The sequence below is a fragment of the Gopherus evgoodei genome, chromosome 4 (assembly GCF_007399415.2).
Source record: "Gopherus evgoodei ecotype Sinaloan lineage chromosome 4, rGopEvg1_v1.p, whole genome shotgun sequence".
NCBI lineage: Eukaryota > Metazoa > Chordata > Testudines > Testudinidae > Gopherus > Gopherus evgoodei.
Window position 1 is genome coordinate 25768310 of NC_044325.1, and position 21071 is coordinate 25789380.

Consider the following 21071-nt stretch of genomic DNA (forward strand, 5'->3'; position numbering starts at 1 on the left):
AGTAAATATATTCTGTTTTTTTTTATCTTTCCTCATTGGTCAGGTTTTCTATGTCTTTGACCATTTTTGTTGCTCTCCTCTGGACTCTGTCCAGTTTATCCACATGCTTGGTAAATTGGGGTACCCAAAACTGGACACAATACTCACGTTTACTTTAGACAGAGGAAATCAAAGTGCCAAGAAATAAGGTATTATTCAGTGGAATATCCTTTTTCTCACATAGTCTTGAGCTTGCACAGACTTGCATAGCCAAACTGTAGAAACTACATGCAGGTTTCAAGGATCCCTTACTAGGAAGGAATGAAGATTTTCTTCACTGAAGCACCTTGCAGGAAAGCTTCTGTAGGATTTGTAGTTTAAGGAGGGTAGAACTGTGATGGAGGAGAAGATGCTATATATTAATCTATGAATATTGATAAGTAATAATGTCATGAATGCTGTAAGTAATCTGGCCACTGAGGTAAAGTTACTGTATAAACATAGCGGGATATTAGAATTTCCTGTATGAATGCATTGATCTAACTTAATAAGAGCACTGTGGGAAGAGACAGGAAAACCACACACTAGATCTTGATGAACAGCCTCAAGCACAGACTTGCAAAAAAATGGGGCACACTGTTAGCTTCAAGGAACCTGTATACTGTTTTGGCTAAAACAAGGTGCTTGGAGATCAAAAGAACAATAAACAGCTAAAATCCCTTCTCAGAGAGCGAAGGGGCAGTCAGTTATCAGAAGATGTCTAGGGAGACAGGTTGGCACAGAGAGAGACTGCAGAGGGAGTCAGAAAAAGCTGGGCCTTTCTAGATCCAAGGAATGGTAAACTTTAGGGAACACCTAATATGTTTACAGTCTTATCTAAATGTTTTTAAGATCTGTTTTCTTTGAAACGCTTTTGTTCTAAATAAATACTTGGCTTAAAGGAGGCTGCTTGGTGGACTGTATTAACCACTCTCATTGCTCCCAGAGGGAGCAGAACTGTGGGCACTGAGGATAAGTCGGGCCTGCCGAGGTAATCATGGTTAGTACCAGGGATTGCAACCCAGGGCCTAGTGTGAAAGTGGGAGAATCACACAACTCCACTTGGAGGCTAGAGGTCTCAGACATCAGAGAGGGTACACTTGACCATAGAATATCAGGGTTGGAAGAGAGGTCATCTAGTCCAACCCTCTGCTCAAAGCAGGACCAATCCCCAGACAGATTTTTACTCCAGTTCCCTAAATGACCCCCTCAAGGATTGAGCTCACAACCCTGGGTTTAGCAGGCCAATGCTCAAACCACTGAGCTAGCCCTCCCCCCATGTGACCAGGCGAGATGTGAGGTGCATTCGCCTACTAACAGTGACAAGAACAAGCAAATGTTTGTATGTTTTTCAAGCACATCAGTTAACCACTACCCAGATTCTTTTTGATCAATGCTTCTGATTTTATATTTCTTTGCCATTGTGCCTAAGCAATATGTTCTGTTTAAATCTACGAGCAGGTTTCAGCTAGCAGTGTATGTAATTTGTTGTGCATTTGTTCTTTCAGTTCGATTTGGAAGCAGTAAAATTGATAAAGAGCTAATCAATCGAATAGAGAGAGTTACTGGAAAAACACCTCACCACTTTCTGCGCAGAGGCATCTTTTTTTCTCATAGGTGGGTGAGGTTTTCTTTTTGATCCTCTGGTAATACCCAGAGGCAAGTAAACACAGAAATGTATGGATCAGGATACATGCAATTTCCATTAATCTCAGCGGGCGCATCCTGTGTCCAACAGAGAGCCATTTTCTACTCTCATTTACACCAATAAAAACCCAGAATAAAGTGCTTGAAATTAGTGAAGTTATTCCTTGTTTACAACTTCATCACTGGGAGCAAAACCTGGCTCCCAAAAAGTAGGGGAAGTTTGGGGGAAAAATGCATGGAGAACCCTTGCTGTTTCATCCTCTTACTCATTCAGCCTTGTATTATGAGAGAGGGCACTTTCTGTGTATGGACTTGTGATTAAATAAATGAATAACATGGAAGATATCAAGTGGAAATACAGTTATGTTAAGAGCATGAGTACTCTTTCATCTCACTGATTTAACAAAGGACAGTTTTTTTTGAAATGTGAAGTCTAGGGAGAAATCCTAGAAGTTCTGAAGTGTCATAGGTCCTCTTGAAGTTAGGTACTAAAAAGTTAAAAGCTTTCTAAGAAGTAAATTGCATTTTTATTTTAGCATGATTCATGGCCATGGTAGGAGTTGATTTTTTTAATTATTTTACCCATGCAAATGCTGTTTGCATTCATATTTTAATCATTAAGGAAAATGTGAGCAAGGTCAAAAATGTGCATTTTTTTAAAAATTAGACCATGTTAAGTAATCAGGGGGGTGCCAGGGTTTTGGTTCAAAAGCTGCCAGTATCAAAGTATCTGATTCAGCGGTTCCCCATGCACTGGCTTCTCTTTGACTTCAGTGAGAGTTCTACATATTTCGCAACAGCAGAACTGGGTTCAGGAGAAGTATTATAAACTCTCTGAGAAATAAACCTGCTTGGGCTCCAGCATAACTTTCTTTCAAAGTTTTGTGTGGTTGTAGGAAATGAGAGGGGCGGGAAAGGAGTTGGGTTTTGTTGTGTTTTGTTTTGTTTTTGTTGGTAGGGGAAAAGAATTATCATTCCAAGAGTGAACATTTTCAAGTGTTGAACACAGTATAATTTCCAAACATGGCCATACGCTTAGGCCCCAATCCTTTATTGGGATCTGCTGACGTAGATCTCCATGCTCCTGCAGAGTCCTTATTGACTTCAATGAGACTCAACACAGTCCACATCATTTGATCCCAGTAGACATTTGGGGCCTTAATTTGTTATCATACAGTGTCTATACAGGACCTACATTTTTCTATTAAATAATTCTGGTTTGCTTTTTTTTAAACTGAATCTTTTAAATGTGCTCAACCGATACCTTCTCTTTTTAAAATAACTTGTATGAAGTGTACTATATATTTATAAGACTTTTTAAGTTACTATATTTGGTTTGTGAATACATTTTGCATTCAAAAGCTTTCACTTTTCTATTCAAAATTTTTACTGTAGCTTGCCAGCTGTTCCTTTTTAGAGCTAATTTATTTACCTACGTTGGTGGTCTTTGGTTAAATTCTATAAGTCACACCGTGTTTCTTCTGTTTTATTTTCTAGAGATATGAACCAAATTCTTGATGCATATGAAAATAAGAAGCACTTTTACCTTTATACAGGTAGAGGCCCCTCCTCAGAGGCAATGCATCTTGGTCATCTTATCCCATTTATTTTCACAAAGTAAGTAGCTTCTGCCTCTAAGTTGCAAGTTTATTAAATATTTGGTTCTCATCTGAAATATTGAACAGTATTTAGAGCTATAAAAACTGTACATCATACCCACTATCTATGTTACTTGAGTTGCGTATAAAATTAAATGGAAATATCTTGTTAATTAAACTCTTATAGTGGCCTGGTTAAGCAAGTCTGTTGCTGTCCCTACACCAGTGTTACCTCTCCCACATGTCACACACACATTATTCTCCATTCTTCTTTTTCTTGTTAAATAGGTATCAAAGGCAAAAAGTACAGTATGGTCACTAGCATAGCAACAGAAACCTCGAGCCTGATTCTCCACTCCCATGGGTAACTGTTTACATCTGTAGCACATGCATGCAAAACACTTGTCCTGAGGCGAATGACTGGAGAACTCTGATTTGGTAGAATTTTCCATCCATTTTAGATTAGCATATGTACAAAGCAGTGGAGAATCAAGCCCCCTTAACTTTATTACTGCCTGAATTCATTTAAATATTTTGGCTGTGCAACCCATTTCCTTTAAGTTGTTCTACAAAATAAAATATTTTTATTTCTATTAGGTGGCTGCAAGAGATATTTAATGTTCCCTTGGTTATACAGTTGACGGATGATGAGAAATACCTGTGGAAAGATCTGACAATTGACAAAGCTTATGAGTATGCTATAGAAAATGCAAAGGACATCATAGCCTGTGGCTTTGACATCAATAAAACCTTTATCTTTTCTGATCTTGACTACTTGGGGTAAGGGTATAAGAGTTCATAAAACCTCATGATCAAAAGTTTTCAGATAATCTCTGTGATCTTGCAGCAGCCAGCAATATAAACACATTGACTAATGTATCTGGCTCTGAAACCTTCCAGGCAATTTTTGCACTACTTAACACAATACCTTATTGTCCATGTTTTTAATATATTCTTTGCAATGTATGAACATGTGTATGTATTTATAACAATATAAAATATACATAATATTTTATATATTTAATATAAGTATGTAATAAAGAGAATATTATAAAAATAACTGAAAGTACATAGATGTCCTGGTAACATCAAGACTGAAGCTTCATTTGTTTAGGATGCTGTCAAAACCTCAGATGTCTTCATAGTTTCATGTCATAGCTTTTTGGGGCTGTGTTCTTTTTCTGTTAGGGATAAACAAGTTATTTTCATGTTGCTCTATGACTATAATAGAACTTAAATGGTTAACATTTTAACTTCCAGTAAGGGTGTGCTGCTAATACAAATCCACAAGATTCTTGCAGTTTAAAAAGAAGCAGCCATCATGGTTGCCTGCTTAGAAGGAAGAAACTCCCATAGAAGAGATTGAAACTGCATCTGAAAATTCCACCCATATCATACGTACAGACACTCATGTTGTACAAACATATTGGAGCATATTTGGAGACCTATTTTAGCCTTGAACAGAAATAGCAGCAATGTCTGCTGAGTGGCAGTTGCTGGGGCTGCAGTATTTCTATATATTCTTATGCATCTGCAGCTATTGAGAAATGTTCCCAAGAGTGTAAATTAGGTCAGTGTCCATTAATCTTCTTTCCAGGGAAAGTGAATTAAAAATTCGTAAAGCTTTATCATCAAAGAACAGATATATTTTGCTTGTAGTGCATTTTGTAAGCTTGTATACTTAGTACATACGCAAGTGTATGTAGTGTTTCATATCCCATGTAAAAGTCTAGAGCTACTGCAAGATTTAAGAGGAAAAAATCATACACTCAAGAAATTTAGAGTAAATGTTGAAGAGTTAACATCAAGGCCATATCTATACTACTACTTATGGCAGCAAAAGTTATGTCGCTCAGGGGCATGAAAAAAACACACCCCGACCAATATAAGTTTTGCCAGCATAAGTGATATTGTGCACAGCACTATGTCAGCAGGAGGACTTCTCCCACCAATGTAGCTACCACCGCTCGTTGAGGTGGATTTATTATGTCAACGGGAGAGTGGCTACACGAGTAATTTTACAGCAGTGCAGCTGCATTGGCGCAGCTGTGCTGTTATGAGCTCGCTAGTGTAGTCATGGCCTAGCTCTGCCTCCTTGTGCCTGTGCATGTAAAATATCGGCTCTCTTCTTAGAATTATTTGTACAGCACAAATTTGAATTTCTTACACAAACTTGTGCACAACGAAGTGTGCAATTTTCAAGTGAAACCTGAGGTTTTATGTCTTAATCAGACCTGAAAATCAAGCCAATTTTGAATAAAAATAATTCATATATATAAATCTTCTTCCAGAAGAGAAGAAGAATCTACTCTTGTATGCTTAGGGAAGGAGTGTCAGTTAGGTGTTAAGATACCATGATGATGATGACCAACATTTAAAAACTATGATAGTTCAGGGAGGACTTGGTGACTTGGAGGACAGTGTTGGAGGTTTTCACTAGCCTTACCTCCTCCTGATTCCCTGGAGGAAAAAGTGTTTCTTTTTTGTTTGTTTTTTCATGTAGCAAAAGAACTTCCAAGCCCTGTCCTCCTGAAGAAGGGTCTCTCTGGGTATCTTGCTGCAGTGCCTCCTGGAAGTTGTAGTTCAGGTGTGTCAAGTTCCTTTTCCCTATTGGCCAGCCTGACTTGGGTTCTCCCATGATACACCACAGTCTCCCTCCTGGAGAGGGAGGAGATGCATCATAGAAGTCCCTGGCCAGGGTGCATCATAGGAGCTTTAGTCTGCCGGGAATCCTAACCCATGGAGGAGAACAGGGACAGGATGTGTCTGAACCTCAATTCCCATGAGGCACCTGACTAGTATTTCCAAATCAAAATATTTTGATTTTTCAGGCTTGGGGTTTTTTTGTTTGTTTGTTTATACAAAACATTGAAATTTTCTACAGAAAGCAAACACTTCATTTTGTTAAAAACCCAATTTTCCATTGAAAATCAGTTTTGGCAGAACATTTTTGACCAGCCCTACTGACCACTTGTAAGTAAGCTTGCAGAGAAAAGAATATAAACTTCCGAAATTATTTAATCTTGGTTTTTAAAAAATTATGTTCTAAATTTACTAATAAATACTAGGAAGCAGTGCTTCTAAAGTGGTCTGACAATCTGCCTGTGTTGTATAGATGTTATTACAGAAATGTAGTCTACCCTCTTTGACACTAAATTATCTCCCTTTGACTCCCTCCCCCCTTTTTTTACAGAATGAGTTCAGGTTACTACAAGAATGTTGTAAAGGTTCAGAAGCATGTTACATTTAACCAAGTGAAGGGAATCTTTGGCTTTACTGACAGTGATTGCATTGGTAAGAGCATGAATATGAGTTACTGGAAAGGACTGCTGTTTGCACTTTGTGTGATTCCAAAGGCACCTTGATTGTGTAAACAGACTAGCACCTGCTGCTCATTGGAAAAACTGACAGGAGAAGCACAAATATCAATATTTTGAACTGCTCACGTAGGATATAGTCCTGGAGTCCTTACTCAGGCAAAACACCTTTAGCTACCCTGTAAGTTTTCCCAGTGTAAGGACTGCTGTTTATGGCCTTGATGTCAATGAAGTATGAAATACAGGAGTTGTTGACGTGCATGCAATGTCCACAGTGTAGAGACTAATTCTTTGTGTAATTTACTGCTACAACTCATACCTAATAATAACACTTCTATTGCACTTTCTACCTTAAATGCATTTTCCAAGTCTGTCTTTTATTTTTGGTTTGGTTTTTTTTAGGATAAATTACAGGTTTACTATCTATATTTTTCAGATGGGAAAATAGAGTCCGAAAGACCCAATTTTCAGAGGTGCTGAGCAGCCACAGCTTCTGTTGCCCCAGTTGTAGGTCCTTAACACCCCTCACAATAAGGCTCCTGATGGTTTGGGGCTCAAATATGAGATTAGGACTCAGGAGTTCCTGGCTCCCAGCCCTGTTCTTGAACTACTAGGTCAGGCCTCTCATGTAGCTTCTCAGAATATGCTGTTAAATTCTGGGATGTGATTCCCACATATTGGCTGGGCTCTGGGTAGGAAAAAACGTGTTTATTATAAACAGCCACTATTATTTATGCTCTGTGGGGACACTGAGCACTCTTTTCCAGTTTGGGGAAATGCACCATTGCCCTTCTTAAATTTGGAGAGCAATTTGGGTCGTGAATCTCTGTCACGGGGGACGGACAAGGAGGTCATACACCCCATCTCCTGTGCTCCTACTGGAGAGGGCAGTAGACATCTTTGGAAGAGTCTGAAGCCTGAGATTTGATGATAGTTACTGTCTTAACGTAGAATGAGCATATTGATAGCAGTGCAGAGTTTTCTTTTCTCCCCATGGCCTGTGAAAGAAGGGAATGAACGGGGATTCCGAGATTCCAAGGCCAGAAGCGGCCAGCCTAACGCCTCATCCTCATGCAGGCTGCAGAATTGCTCTCAGAAGGTGGATTAAAACATATCTTTTAGAAAGACAGCTATTATCATCTTGCTGAGCCGAATAATTCACTTTTCTATGTGGTGATAGACTAAATACATCTCTATAATACAATTCTTAATTATCTTACTGTAGTGTTAAAGATGCATGTGTTGTATGTAATTGAACTGGCAAGGGGTAAATTAAAATGTTCTAAAATATGTTCTTTCTTAGGAAAGATCAATTTTCCTGCTATCCAAGCTGCTCCATCCTTTAGCTCATCATTTCCACAAATCTTCAAGGACAAGAAAGACATTCAGTGTCTTATCCCATGTGCCATTGATCAGGTTAGAAATTATTTTATTTTATTTTGGCATTTTTAAAATGCCTCATCCATCAGACTTTTGTGAGGTGACCAAAAAAATAGAAAACATCTTTTTCACACGCAGTCTCCTCAGGCAGAAGCTGAGGATATGGATAAGTCTTATACTGTGTCCTAATAGGAATTATACAGGCTGTATCAGCCCAGTAAGCACTTTACTAATTTCCTACTGATTCCCATTAAGTTTTCAACCTGTCATGAAATCAGACTAGTAATCCCTAGTGTGCAAGTGTACATGAATCTATTACAGCCACGTGTAACATGTGGCTCTTACAGATCTCAAAGCACTACAAAGTCAGTATCATTATTCCTGTTCTACAAACGGGAAAACTGAACTACAGGAAAGGGAAAGTGACTTCCCCAAGATCACCTAGCATGTCAGCGTTGAAGAGCCTGGAATAGAGCTCTCATGTCTCCTAAGTCCTAGTCTGGTGATCTTTCCACTAGACCACACTATATATTACTGATGGGTGGGAATTCCACAGTGTTGCAAATATGCAGAATTCATGTCCCCCTGCAGATTTCTTTGCTTCCCTGCAGAAAAATGTCTTCTGATGGAGAAGCAAAGGGAATCCGCAAGAATGGTCATGCCCCCCCTCCCCAGGAGCATGGGCATGTCAGTTTGGATGCCCGGGGCAGGCAGCGGAGACACAAATCACCCCTGGGGCTGGGCTGGTATGTGTGCATGGGGAGACATCAATCACAGCAGGAGCGGGCGGATGGGTATATGCAGGTGAATAAGAGAGGCTCTGTCCCTCTTGCTTGCTATTGCAGTATGCCCTGCGTGGGTGGCAAGGCTTTGGGGTGTTTCTGAGGAGATGGGTGTGGAACAGGCTCAGTCCCCTTAGGCAGAGCAGACTGCCTTCTTAGTGAATTGTTCCCAGTGTTCTTAGCGAATTCCCCGAGGAGTATAATCACAAGTGTAAAAGTTTTAAGGCTCCTTTACATTGCCAGAGTGGAGTAAAGGACAATATGGCCTTATAAATGCTTATAGTCTAAATTTAGAACTGGTCTAAATTTTTGGACTGAAAAATGTTCCAATCAAAATATGCTCTATGAACCATTTAGACTCTATGAACCATTTATGCTCTATGAACCATTCTGGAGACGGTCAGTAGCCAATATAAATTGGTAGGTTGATACTCTAGTACTCACTTGCTCTTCAGTTGCCTATGATGTAATACTGAGCGCATGTATCTGTTGACTAATAACTAGAAATAAAGAGTCAAATTACCATTAGACAAAAGAGGTTTTGGGATATCCTCCAATGCTCCCCATTCCCATTCTCCATCCATTATAGTTTAGTTTAAATATATTACCAAAATAATTGAAACTGGCATAATTATATTGTGTTATTTTGACAAATAAAATATGCAGAATTTTAAAATATTGTGTGCAGAATTTTTAATTTTTTGGTGCAGAATTCCCCCAGGAGTAATATACATGTACAGGCACCATGGTTGTCTCTGCCCATGCCTTCAGCACCAAAAGCATAGGCTTCCCTGTGCCACTTACCCATAAGGCTCTCGTACGGCTCGTCTACATGACATGACAATGTGTACTAGAAGATATGATTTCTAAAGTGCACTGATATGCTGAGCGTGAACTGGCCTGTGTTCACCCTGCTTGCATGCACTAAAAGCTCCCTAGTGCGCATAAACATAGTGCTGTGCGTGCTGGGTCAACTCGGTCCAGTTAGTGCACAGCACATTCATGCATTCCAGAAAAAACACACCTCTGGTGAACATGGCTGTGCCACGTAGACAAGCCCATAGTCATTAGAGACAGCTGCTAGAAGAGGATTACATGCACCAAGCTATTACATTTACCTCATGTGACTAGGACCCCAGGGGGCCACACTGTGATTGCTCAGTTAGGGCAAATTGCAAAGTATGGGGTAGACAATCCCCAAAACTGGTGGTTATTCTATACTTAGATTCACCAAGCCAGCAACAAAAAAGCTTCTACAATACCAAAACACAGTTCCCTTAAAGCAACCCAGCCTGGAACTCCCACCCAGACAGCCAAGTCAAATGTGAGGAGGATTACTGAAAATCTTGTGGCATCATATAAAAAGTTCTGCTAATCCAAAGGATCAGACACACTACCCCCAGGTTAATGAATATTTCAGATCTTACCCAAATACACACTTACAGCCAATTTTATTAACTAAACTAAGATTTATTTAAAAAGAAAAGAGAGAATATTGGTTAAAAGAGAATTATATATACCGGCATGAATTCTTAGGTCAGTTTCTAGTGGAGATAGTGAGCTTTAGAGTTTCAGAGAGTCCTTTCCAGAATCAGTTAATCAGGTTATAGTTCAATGTCAAATATCAGGGTGATCTAGAATGGAACTGGAGACATCAGTCTTGTGACTCAAACTTCCCCTGATGAAGCTTAAGCAGATCTGAGATGAAAGGGTCAGGGCCCAAGAGTTTTTATAGATCCCTTAACAGCAGGTGTTCCTTGGGTGAAGAATGGTGCCTTTGAAGTAACCTCCTATTGCCTAAACCCCACCGGTAATTAGCTGCATAGATTAATATAAGATAATTACCCATCTTCAGCCATTTACAGGTAGTTTACTACAAACTTCAAAGAGAAATAAAGATGATGATATTACTACATTCACAGCTTATTTATCTCCTTTTGCTCTCCAAATCAGCATAATGCAGCGAAAGACAAGAACTGTCTATATCTAACAGTATATATGTAAGCACACAAAACACAAGCATTATTTACTAATATGTCTCTGAACGTTGAATCCGGGTCAGTTAGCCTGTTAGATGTACAAGCCTTTCTAGCTCTGTATCACACATCCACATTGTCAGACCACTGCTGTTGGCTCCCTTGTTGAAAGTCTTGTTAAAGATCAAGAAACTAACAGGCATGAAGGCAGCACTACCTACTACATCCTGGAGGAGGTTTCTCTAATTTACAAGCTGTGTATGTTCCCAGGGTACTTTTGATAAGAAGCTTACACTGCTCTTGTCCAGAATTTAAGTGTCCTGCTGATAAATAGCAGACTTCTGTCTCCTGGGCAGTCAAACGTCTTCATTTTCGTAAGTGCTAAGTTCACACAGTTTCTTCTTAAATAAGCAGCTCAGTTTGTTGTGAAAAGATGGACTCTAAAAAGAAACCAGAGATATCGGAAGGGATTTTTCAAAGGGGATTGGAAATGGGCTATTTTGTTACTGGTTGGACTCTGAACCAGGTGAGTTGTAATCAAACAGTTCTGAACTATGTATATTCAATTTTATTCAAGGCTTTTATTGGTGGTTGTTCTAGGATCCTTATTTTAGAATGACAAGGGATGTAGCACCGAGGATTGGATATCTTAAACCAGCCTTATTGCATTCAGTCTTCTTCCCAGCACTGCAAGGAGCACAGACAAAAATGAGTGCTAGTGACCCCAATTCCTCCATCTTCCTCACTGACACACCCAAGCAGATCAAGACAAAGGTAAGAACCTACACAATATGAAAATATGTACAGCACTATATTCAATGGAGTAATTTGCTTGAGTGTTACAATAAGCCCTCTCTTTCTGTTTTGTTGACCTTTTTTTTAAACATATCACATCCTTTTTCCTTTTATAATGTATTCTAATGTACCTTCAGAGATCGACGGAGTGAGACAAACATAACTAACCTAGTCTGATCTTTTGCCCTGTCAGCTATACTATCAGAATAATATTTAATGTACTAAACATCCTGTTTGTTCATCTGGTGTCTGCAGAGCTTTGCCATAAGAATAAGTCTGTCGATGTCCTGTCTCTACAAATACACAGCAGGTTTCTGTAATTTTAAAGATTGACAACCTGTGATGTAAATCAAACGAAGAGCTCTTGTTCTCTATTGACTACTCCATGGCACCAGATACCACCGTGTTACACAGTGACAGTTGCTAGGCAGGCCAAGCTTTCACTGCGGCTCAGTGGATCTGCTGCTGCTATGCACTTCTCCAGCTAATTAGTTTGTGAACAGAAATATTACATTAACCTTTTCTTTAAAAAGAGTATCTATCTCCTCTCCAGTGCATCCCCATAACGGCTCTTAATCCTAAAGAAAATCAGGCATTCATAATGACAAGAGACTAAATTAGACTAGGTTTGTTGTATGTGACATGGTGCACTGTGGAATTTGCATAAAGAATGAGTCATCTTTAGAATATTCTGAAAACTTTACAAAGTTAGACAAGAGGAAACCTGACTTTTAGGCGTATGATACCCTTGGTTTAGGGGTTGAATATCTACATGTAATAAACCTTCTTGTACATAGAAAGTTGAGTGTTCAGAAAAGGAGTTTCCGGCCCATGTGTAGATTGGTGGGGGTCACTGTAGGTCAAAGCACAGGAAAGATTTGTTGTGTCTTGTAGCTGGTTAGGCGGCATTCCTAACATGTTTGACAAAGTGTCACGAAATGTAGCAGCGATGATCTTTGACATGTTTTTTTTTTGTGAACAATTAGTATCCCTCATATGAACTGCTGGGTGTATCTTGAGGAAGCAGCGTTTGTTTAGCATTGTGTCCTCTTGCATTTGTGTGTGAAGAATTCCACAATTATGCAGTTTTGTTTTAAGTAGGTAAATTAGCCCTTCTGTTTTATTGGGAGAGGGAAAAAACTCTAATCCCTTGCTTTAAAATAATGATATTCATTTAAATACAATATTGGTAGTTTACCTCCAGTCTCTTGGAGGGTATCAGATATACTCTAGGGGCAATCCAATGTATTGTAAGCAATAAATCCTATTTCTGAACCCAGTAAACTGGTTGAAACAATAATTAAAGGTAGAATTATAAACACCAGATCACAATATGATAGGCATTTCTTCTACAAAGGAAAATTGTGGCTTAGAATAGAAATTTTCTAAAGGAAAACTAATTCATATTCATTTAAACTTTCAAAGGCCTTTGAAAAAGTCCTTTCTAAGAGGCAATTAAGAAGTCATGGAGAGAAAGGCAAAGTACTGTCTGTTGATCAAAAACTGGCTAAGAGACAAAACAGAGCAGGAATAAATGGCAAATTTCCATCATGACAAAAGATTAACAGCAGAGTGCCACAAGATTCTGTACTGGAACTGATTTTTAATAACTTTATTAATGATCTGGAAAAGAGTATGAGCAATGAGATGGTAAAACTTACAGATGGTGCAAGCAAATTAGGTTAGTCAAGACTGGAAGACTGAGGAGTTTGAGACGGACTTAACCAAGTTGGTGAATGGGCAACACTATGGTACATTAAATTCATTGCTGATACATGTAAAGCATAATAATCTCAACTACTTATTCATTTAACTGGATTAACTTCATCAGCTCAGGAAAAAGACCTTCATCATTGTGGACAGCTCAATGAAACCCTATGCTCAATGTGCAGAAGCAGTCAAAAAAAACAAACAATGTTTGTACGCTTAAGGAACGAGGGCAGGAATTGTATAGAATATATCAGTATATGAATCAATGGTATGCCCTCAGCTGGAATTCTGCTTTCAGTACTAGTCATCCCTTGTTAGCAAGTATATTGCAAAATTAGATGAGATTCAGAGATTGGAAACATGAATGATTCAGAGCATGAGAAAATTCTCATTTGAAGAATCGAAAGACTGGGATTGTGTGCCTTACTGTGGAGGTACAGAGGAGTAGGGACGTGATAAAAGTATATAAAATAATGAATGTTCTAGAAAAGTCAGATTGTGAGCTGCTGTTCAGCCTGTCTCTTAACACAAGAACAAGAGGACATTCCATGAAATTGAAAGGTGGCAAATTCAAAATTGATTTAAAAAAAATGTTTACGTTTTCAGACAATGAATAATTAGCACGTGAAACTCATTGCCTCAAGATATCATTTAAGAATCAGCTCTTAGCAAGATTCAAATATGGATTAGACATTTATAGACTAAGAATACCGAGTTATAGCAAATACAGTAAATCCCAAACAGGATATTGTCTGTAAACAGAAGAAAATGAAAAAGGGCAAATAGCAAAAATGAAGGTGCTGGACCCTACTCCTTTCCAGCCTTGGTCATTGTTATCTTCAGCTCCTCTCTTCTCCTCTTGTCGCTCTTGATAGTTGCTAAATCCTACCAGTTTTATTCTCTCTCTAACCTCTCTAAAATCTGTCCACTCCACTCCATTCGCCTTCAAAGTTAATTTCTCAGTGAGGTGAATATAGGATATACCTAATAATGTTGCTGTTGTTTGTATGAAGATAGTTTTGTGCAATAATAATAATACATAGCCTTCCTTACAAATGGTGACAACTGCAGCAGAAAGGACTAGGTGTTAATGAAAATCTGGGTAAATTCTTGATGCGACTTAATTAGACCTAAGGGACCGATTTATGGGTTGATTGTGTGCATCATCATCTTGTCCTGCTGCTCACAGCTTGTCACTCACCTAGTCCTGTCCTCACATTACCTTCTGCATCAGGATCAGGCTTCTTGCCTTGCCTTGAAGGTTCTGCACAAATCTGCTCCTGCTTGCACCTCTACTAGTCTTTAAGGTAGATTGTTTTTTGGATGTAATGTTGATATAAGTGCTTATGGCCCTTCCATATCAACTGTTTATAGTGTAATCCCCATTTGACAGAAGTTATACCATCAAATAATTATGTTGTTCTAGATCAACAAGCATGCCTTCTCTGGAGGTAAAGATACTATTGAAGAACACAGAAAGTATGGGGGTAACTGTGAGGTTGATGTCTCTTACATGTATCTCACCTTCTTCCTTGAAGATGATGACAAACTTGAACAAATGAAGCAGGTAAGGAGCCAACTTAAAGATAATTACTATTTGTCTTTTCATGGGGAGAGACCCAGCTACAATTAAGACCTCCTATTTGAACCTCCTCATGGAAGATATCCATGGTATAATGCTATATCCTCCCTTTTTAAGGGTTTCTCTATCCTAGTTCAACCCTACGAATGATCACAATTTGTGTATGATGGTTGTGGCATTCTCTCCTCACATGTATCACTTTATTTTTCTTTTTAAAAAGTGAGGAAAGACAAACCCCTATATTTTCATGGAGTCTTGTGTAGGAGGATCTCTTCCCTCCCTCTACCCCTTTTTAAATGATACTACTTTGTTTGGCTTTTTTGATATGTTTTCATAAAGTTTTAAGTAGATTGTGCATATTAACCCTATTTATGTAGCGTGCAATGTCTCTAAACTCTTTGTAGCTTCTAAAGCTAGTGAAAAGTTTATGTCAGATACTGATAGTCCTTATAGATGAACACAACTTTTGACATGTTTATATTAGGGCTGTCGATTAATTGCAGTTAACTCATGTGTTTAACTCAAAAAATTAACTATGATTAAAAAAATTAATCACACTGTTAAACAATAGAATTGAACTGTATTAAATACTTTTGGATGTTTTTCTACATTTTCAAATATATTGAAAATATATGCAAAGTGCTCACTTTATATCATTTTTATTACAAATATCTCCACTGTAAAAATGATAAACAAAAGAAATTGTATTTTTCAATTCACCTCATACAAGTACTGTAGTGCAATCTCTATCGTGAAAGTGTAACTTACAAATGTAGATTTTTTTTTTGTTACATGACTGCACTGAAAAACAAAACAATGTAGAACTTTAGAGCTTAGAAGTCCACTCAGTGCTACTTCTTGTTCAGCCAATCGCTAAGACAAACAAGTTTTCTTATTTACAATGTCACCTGAAAGTGAGAACAGGTGTTCGCATGGCTTTTGTAGCCAATGTTGCAAGGTATTTACGTGCCAGATATGCTAAACATTGGTATGCCCCTTCATGCTTCAGCCACCATTCCGGAGGACATGCTTCCATGCTGATGATGTTGGTTAAAAAAATAATGCATTAATTAAATTTGTGACTAAACTCCTTGGGGGAGAATTGTATGTCTCCTGCTCTGTTTTACCCACATTCTTCCATATATTTCATGTTATAGCAGTCTCTGATGATCACCCAGCACATGTTGTTTGATTTACGAACACTGTCACTGCAGATTTGACAAAATGCAAAGAAGTTACCAAGTGAGAGTTCTAAAAATAGCTACAGCACTCGACCCAAGGTTTAAGAATCTGTAGTGCCATCCAAAATCTGAGGGATGAGGTGTGGAGCATGCTTTCAGAAGTCTTAAAAGAGCGACACTCGGATGTGGAAACGACAGAACCCGAACCACCAAAAAAGAATATCAACCTTCTGCTGGTGGCATCTGACTCAGATGATGAAAATGAATGCATCGGTCCACTCTGCTTTGGATCATTATCGAGCAGAACCCATCAGCAGCATGGGATGCATGTCCTCTGGAATGGTAGTTGAAGCATGAAGGAACATATGAATCTTTAGCCCATCTGGCGCATAAATATCTTGCAACGCCAGTTACAACAGTGCCGTGCAAATGCCTGTTCTGACTTTCAGGTGACATTGTAAACAAGAAGCGGGCAGCATTATCTCCAGCAAATGTAACCAAACTTGTTTGTCTGAGCGATTGGCTGAAGTAGGACTGAGTGGACGTATAGGCTCTAAAGTTTTACATTGTTTTATTTTTGAATGCAGGTTTTTTTTGTACATAATTCAACATTTGTAAGTTCAACTTTCATGATAAAGAGATCGCACTACAGTACTTGTATTCGGTGAATTGAAAATACTATTTCTTTTGTTTTTTACAGTGCAAATATTTGTAATAAAAAATAAAATAAGCACCATACATTTTGTATTCTGTGTTGTAATTGAAATCAATATATTTGAAAATTTAGAAAACATCCAAAAATATTTAAATAAATGGTATTCTGTTATTGTTTAACAGTGCAGTTAATCGCATGATTAATTGTTTTTTACTCGCTTGACAGCCCTAATTTATATATAATGAAGTCCACACTAAAGATCTCACTAATATGAGTAGTTTCCCTCTAAAACCTACCTCGCAAGAACTCCTCATCCTGGGCTTGGTCAGGGCCCACTCACTCCTCTAGCTGTAAGGGTCATTGATGGGTCTAAGTGGCGCACGTGTTCTTTGGAAAGCAGTACTTTCACTCACCACTGAAAGTGACTATAGTTTGTTGACTTTCCCCACTCAGAATAGCTGTAAGAAAACCAGGAGCTACCAATTTGTCTTTAGCTGTCCCCACACAACTTTCCCTGAACAGAGAAGGAAGCAGAGTTGAGGAAGTCATTGATCCCCTGGGAATACTGCACCCAAGTCCTTGTCTGTTCCAGGAGCACAGTGGGACACGCTGTCTGAGTGGTTTCCTGAAAATCTCCTAACACTGCATCAGTAACAGCAGACCTCTCCCAGTGCTAGTGCACACATAGACCTTCTGCCAGGATTTTTGCCACCATGCTGTCTCAGAACAAGGTTAGAAAACATGGTGGCAAAAATACTTCAGCCAGCCTAGCACTAATGGAACTGGCACCAGTTGTAGTGAGATAGTGGGAGGCTTTCAAAGAATGGTCATTGTAGATGCAGCTTCCTAGCTGAGTGAAACATCATTAAAATATTAAAAGTCCACTGAAATGCATTGGAATAATTACATTTTGTCCTTAAGAAGTGTACTCATTGGGTGTTGGCAACAGCTGCAGCATGAACAGATACCAAGAAATGGCTTAAGGGGAGATGAGTCCAAACTGTTTTCATTACCACTTCAAAACCTGGGCTGAGCTCCCCTAAGCACAGCCACGGTTTCTAACACAGTGAGGAACAGTTTGGTCCTGTTTACAGTTGCAGCTAAGCCATTTAACAGCAGTGCAGTTGAATGCACTGCCAGCAAAGCATATGTTTCCTAGTGTGGACAGAGACTTTCAGTGCCATTCAGTATAAACTGGATCCACTATCCATGTATAGATTCTCTATTAAACCCTGTGAAAGGAAAATAACAGTTTATATGTGCTGTTGTGAAATACAAGATGGCTACTAATACTTTTTCTTTAAACTGATCTCCTCGGGAGGAAAAAATGGTTTCCTGTAGCTAATACAGGAAAAGCTGTTTTATCCAGCACTTCACCAACCAGAAAGCTCTATAAATCAGCATTTCTCATCTTCATTGAAATTCCAGTTTATAGCCCGTTGGCACGGGGCCAACGGGGTTGGGGCACAGGCTCTAGGGGGGAGTTTGGGTGAGGGGCTGGAGGTTGCGGCATGGGAGGAAGTGCGGGGCGTTGGCTCTAGAAGGAGTGTGAGTGCAGGAGGGGGCTTGGAGCAGCGGGTTGGGTTGCAGGAGGAGGTACGGGGTGCCAGATCTCCCGTCAAGTGGTGACCTGTCCCAGCTGCTCCTAGATAGAGGCGTGGCAGGCAGCTCCATGCACTACCCCAACCCCAACCTGAGCATTAGCTCCACAGCTCCCATTGGCTGGGAACCACGACCAATGGGAGCTGTTGGGGCAGCACCTGCAAGCAGAGGCAGCACACAGAGCTGCCTGCCACACCTCTGCCTAGGAGCAGCCAGTACAGGTCACCACTTGCAGGGAGTCACCCAATGTGAGCGCCCCCATGGATCCGGCACCCTTCACCCCCTCCCATGTTCCAGCCCACTGCACTGAGCCCTCTCCTGCATCCAAACTCCCTCCCAGAGCGCACGCCCCTCACCCCCTCCTGCACCCAAACTCCCTCCCTTTTAGTTAACCAGCATTTTTCACTTACTGGCGCATGCACACGCGCACACACCCTATTCCCCCAACATGCCAGATAAAACAGCTTTTACTGTAACTGGATTTTCAAGTTAAATCTCTGCTCACTTAGTTTATTCACAGAAGCATGTTAAATAAAAAAAATTGCTGTACTGTGTTTCTAAAATCTTTTAAAATCAATGAGTGATGTTGCAGATTACATTACCAGTGTGATATCAGGTGATCTTCTGGCATATTTAATTTTAATATACATGCAAATCTTTCTTTGCCAGGAGTTGTGCCTTTAAAGAGATTCTGCTCAACATTGAGGCTCTTTTCCATATTACCAGATTAGTTTTTAACAACTGACACTTTCTTGGCAGGCTTACACAAGCGGAGCGCTGCTCACAGGAGAGCTAAAGAAGGTGCTTATTGAAACACTACAGCCCTTGATAGCAGCTCATCAGCAGAGACGCAAACAGATCACAGATGAAATGGTGAAACAGTTTATGACTCCACGGAAACTGGCATTCGATTTTTAATGATGTAGATGTAATTTATCAATAGGTAGGAAATAGACTGAATTGTTTTCTGTTGTATGTCATCACTCCTTAATTATGCAAAGGCTGCAATCTGTGCTTTATAAACGTTGCTCTGAACAAGTTATTTGCATGTACGATCAGTGACTATTTGGAAGAATTGTTAAGACATTATTAATATATGTATTTAAAAACCAAAACTTGTTAGGTGAGGTATCAATTTCATTGTAACACAAATAACAGCTGCCAGATTCTTTCGCGAACCATGTTAGTTAGCAGAGGATCCCATTACTGTATTTAAGTTGAAAATTCTAAAATATAATAATAAAATTTCTATTGTAATGCCAAAGTCTAACTTGTAAATTGTTCTAGATATGCTAGTAAGAGTCCATATCTCAAAAAGAAATGAAATTCTTAGTAGATCCAACTTTTTTTATCCTATGTTTCTCAGCTTCATGGAGTGGGTTATAATGGTGGCTGCTCAGGGACATATTGCACATACACAGTAGGTGAGTTTTTCAGGGTAAATTGTACAGGAATATGTTCCCGATGTGAAATAGATATGGAGTTTACACATCTCTGTTGGTGAAGCAGAGAACTGGGAGTCACGCTAACTCCGCCACAGCCTTCTGGCAAGTCACAGAACCTCCTCTCCCTTCATTTTCACATCTGTAACAGTGGAGTGATAATACTTACCTCCCCAGACATTGGACCAAGTTCACTTATGTTTGTAAAGTTTTTATACTCATATGGAAGACACCATAGAAATGCAAATTACTTTTCCATTACCGGGATCTAAAATACCTCGGATTATGCTGAGAAACCCCTTATGACTGAGGTATTTCTTTTAAGTTGTGCATTTGTTAGAAAATCTACTTCCTCAAAATATCCCATAAACTATTTCCTGTCCACTTTCTTTGAGCAACAGACCCTTACAATCTTTGGTGGAACACATGCAATAGCAATACAATCAATCAACTGACATTTTTTGATGGTGATGAAAATATTATTCATTAGACTGGATCTAAAGAATAACAATTTATGTGTATTTATAACTCATACCTGACCGGATGATAAAATTGTAAATACAGTTGAGCACTGAAAACAGTGTTATATTGTAATATTTGACGGTAATTTAAAATGAAACAAAAGTAGCTAGGACTGTTTCTAAGATTCCATCCATTAGAGGTTGATTCAATAAACTACACCTCTACCCCGATATAACGCTGTCCTCGGGAGCCAAAAAATCTTACCGCGTTATAGATGAAACTTGCTTTGATCCACCGGAGCGTGCAGCCCCGCCCCCCAGAGCGCTGCTTTACCGCGTTATATCTGAATTCATGTGATCTTGGGTCGCATTATATTGGGTTAGAGGTGTATGTATGTGGTATGAAAGGTGATAGGTAGTTTGAACCCCCTGAAAAATCTATTTGTCAGGACTTCCATACTGTACAACCTGGGCACGTGCATACCAAAGTCTGTGGTGGTTGTACAATGAACAGTGCCCTAGTAGTCCTTTACCTATGTAAAGATACACTCCCAACTTTTTTCATACCTTACTAGATAGAGGGTGTGACATTCTGTACGTTGGGGGAGCACCCTGTAGCTCCCCATATTCCTCATCTGTATATAATTGTGATACTACATATAAAGCATGCCTTGTAAGGTATCAAGGGAAAGGTTATGATCTTCTGAAAGTCATTTCTCTGTCTGCATATGTATATCATTAATGCATGTGAAGTTATGAGAATTGTGTTGTATGGTTGTCACTAAAACATGCTGTAAACTGGGGAATCAGCCAGGTATTAGCTCTCCAGAGGCAACAGCAAGGAAAGTAACCAACGCCCGGGTGGAGTGTCAAACAACCCATCAACAGCCATTGTCCAGCAAGGGAGCTACAATTCAATGACTCA

At 39.3% G+C, this 21071-nt stretch overlaps 1 protein-coding gene across 1 annotated transcript in view; it reads left to right on the forward strand.

The window, feature by feature from the left end:
• The window catches only part of WARS1 (tryptophanyl-tRNA synthetase 1), a 36910-nt gene extending 16497 nt beyond the window's left edge, over positions 1–20413 (forward strand). Inside the window, exons 4-11 of the mRNA XM_030558756.1 lie at positions 1527–1635; positions 3163–3282; positions 3861–4043; positions 6457–6557; positions 7884–7996; positions 11319–11492; positions 14650–14790; positions 19003–20413. Of these exons, the coding sequence (XP_030414616.1) occupies positions 1527–1635; positions 3163–3282; positions 3861–4043; positions 6457–6557; positions 7884–7996; positions 11319–11492; positions 14650–14790; positions 19003–19161 (1100 nt within the window). The 3' untranslated portion in view covers positions 19162–20413. The remainder of the gene's footprint in view (positions 1–1526; positions 1636–3162; positions 3283–3860; positions 4044–6456; positions 6558–7883; positions 7997–11318; positions 11493–14649; positions 14791–19002) is intronic.
• The last annotated feature ends 658 nt before the right edge of the window (positions 20414–21071 follow it).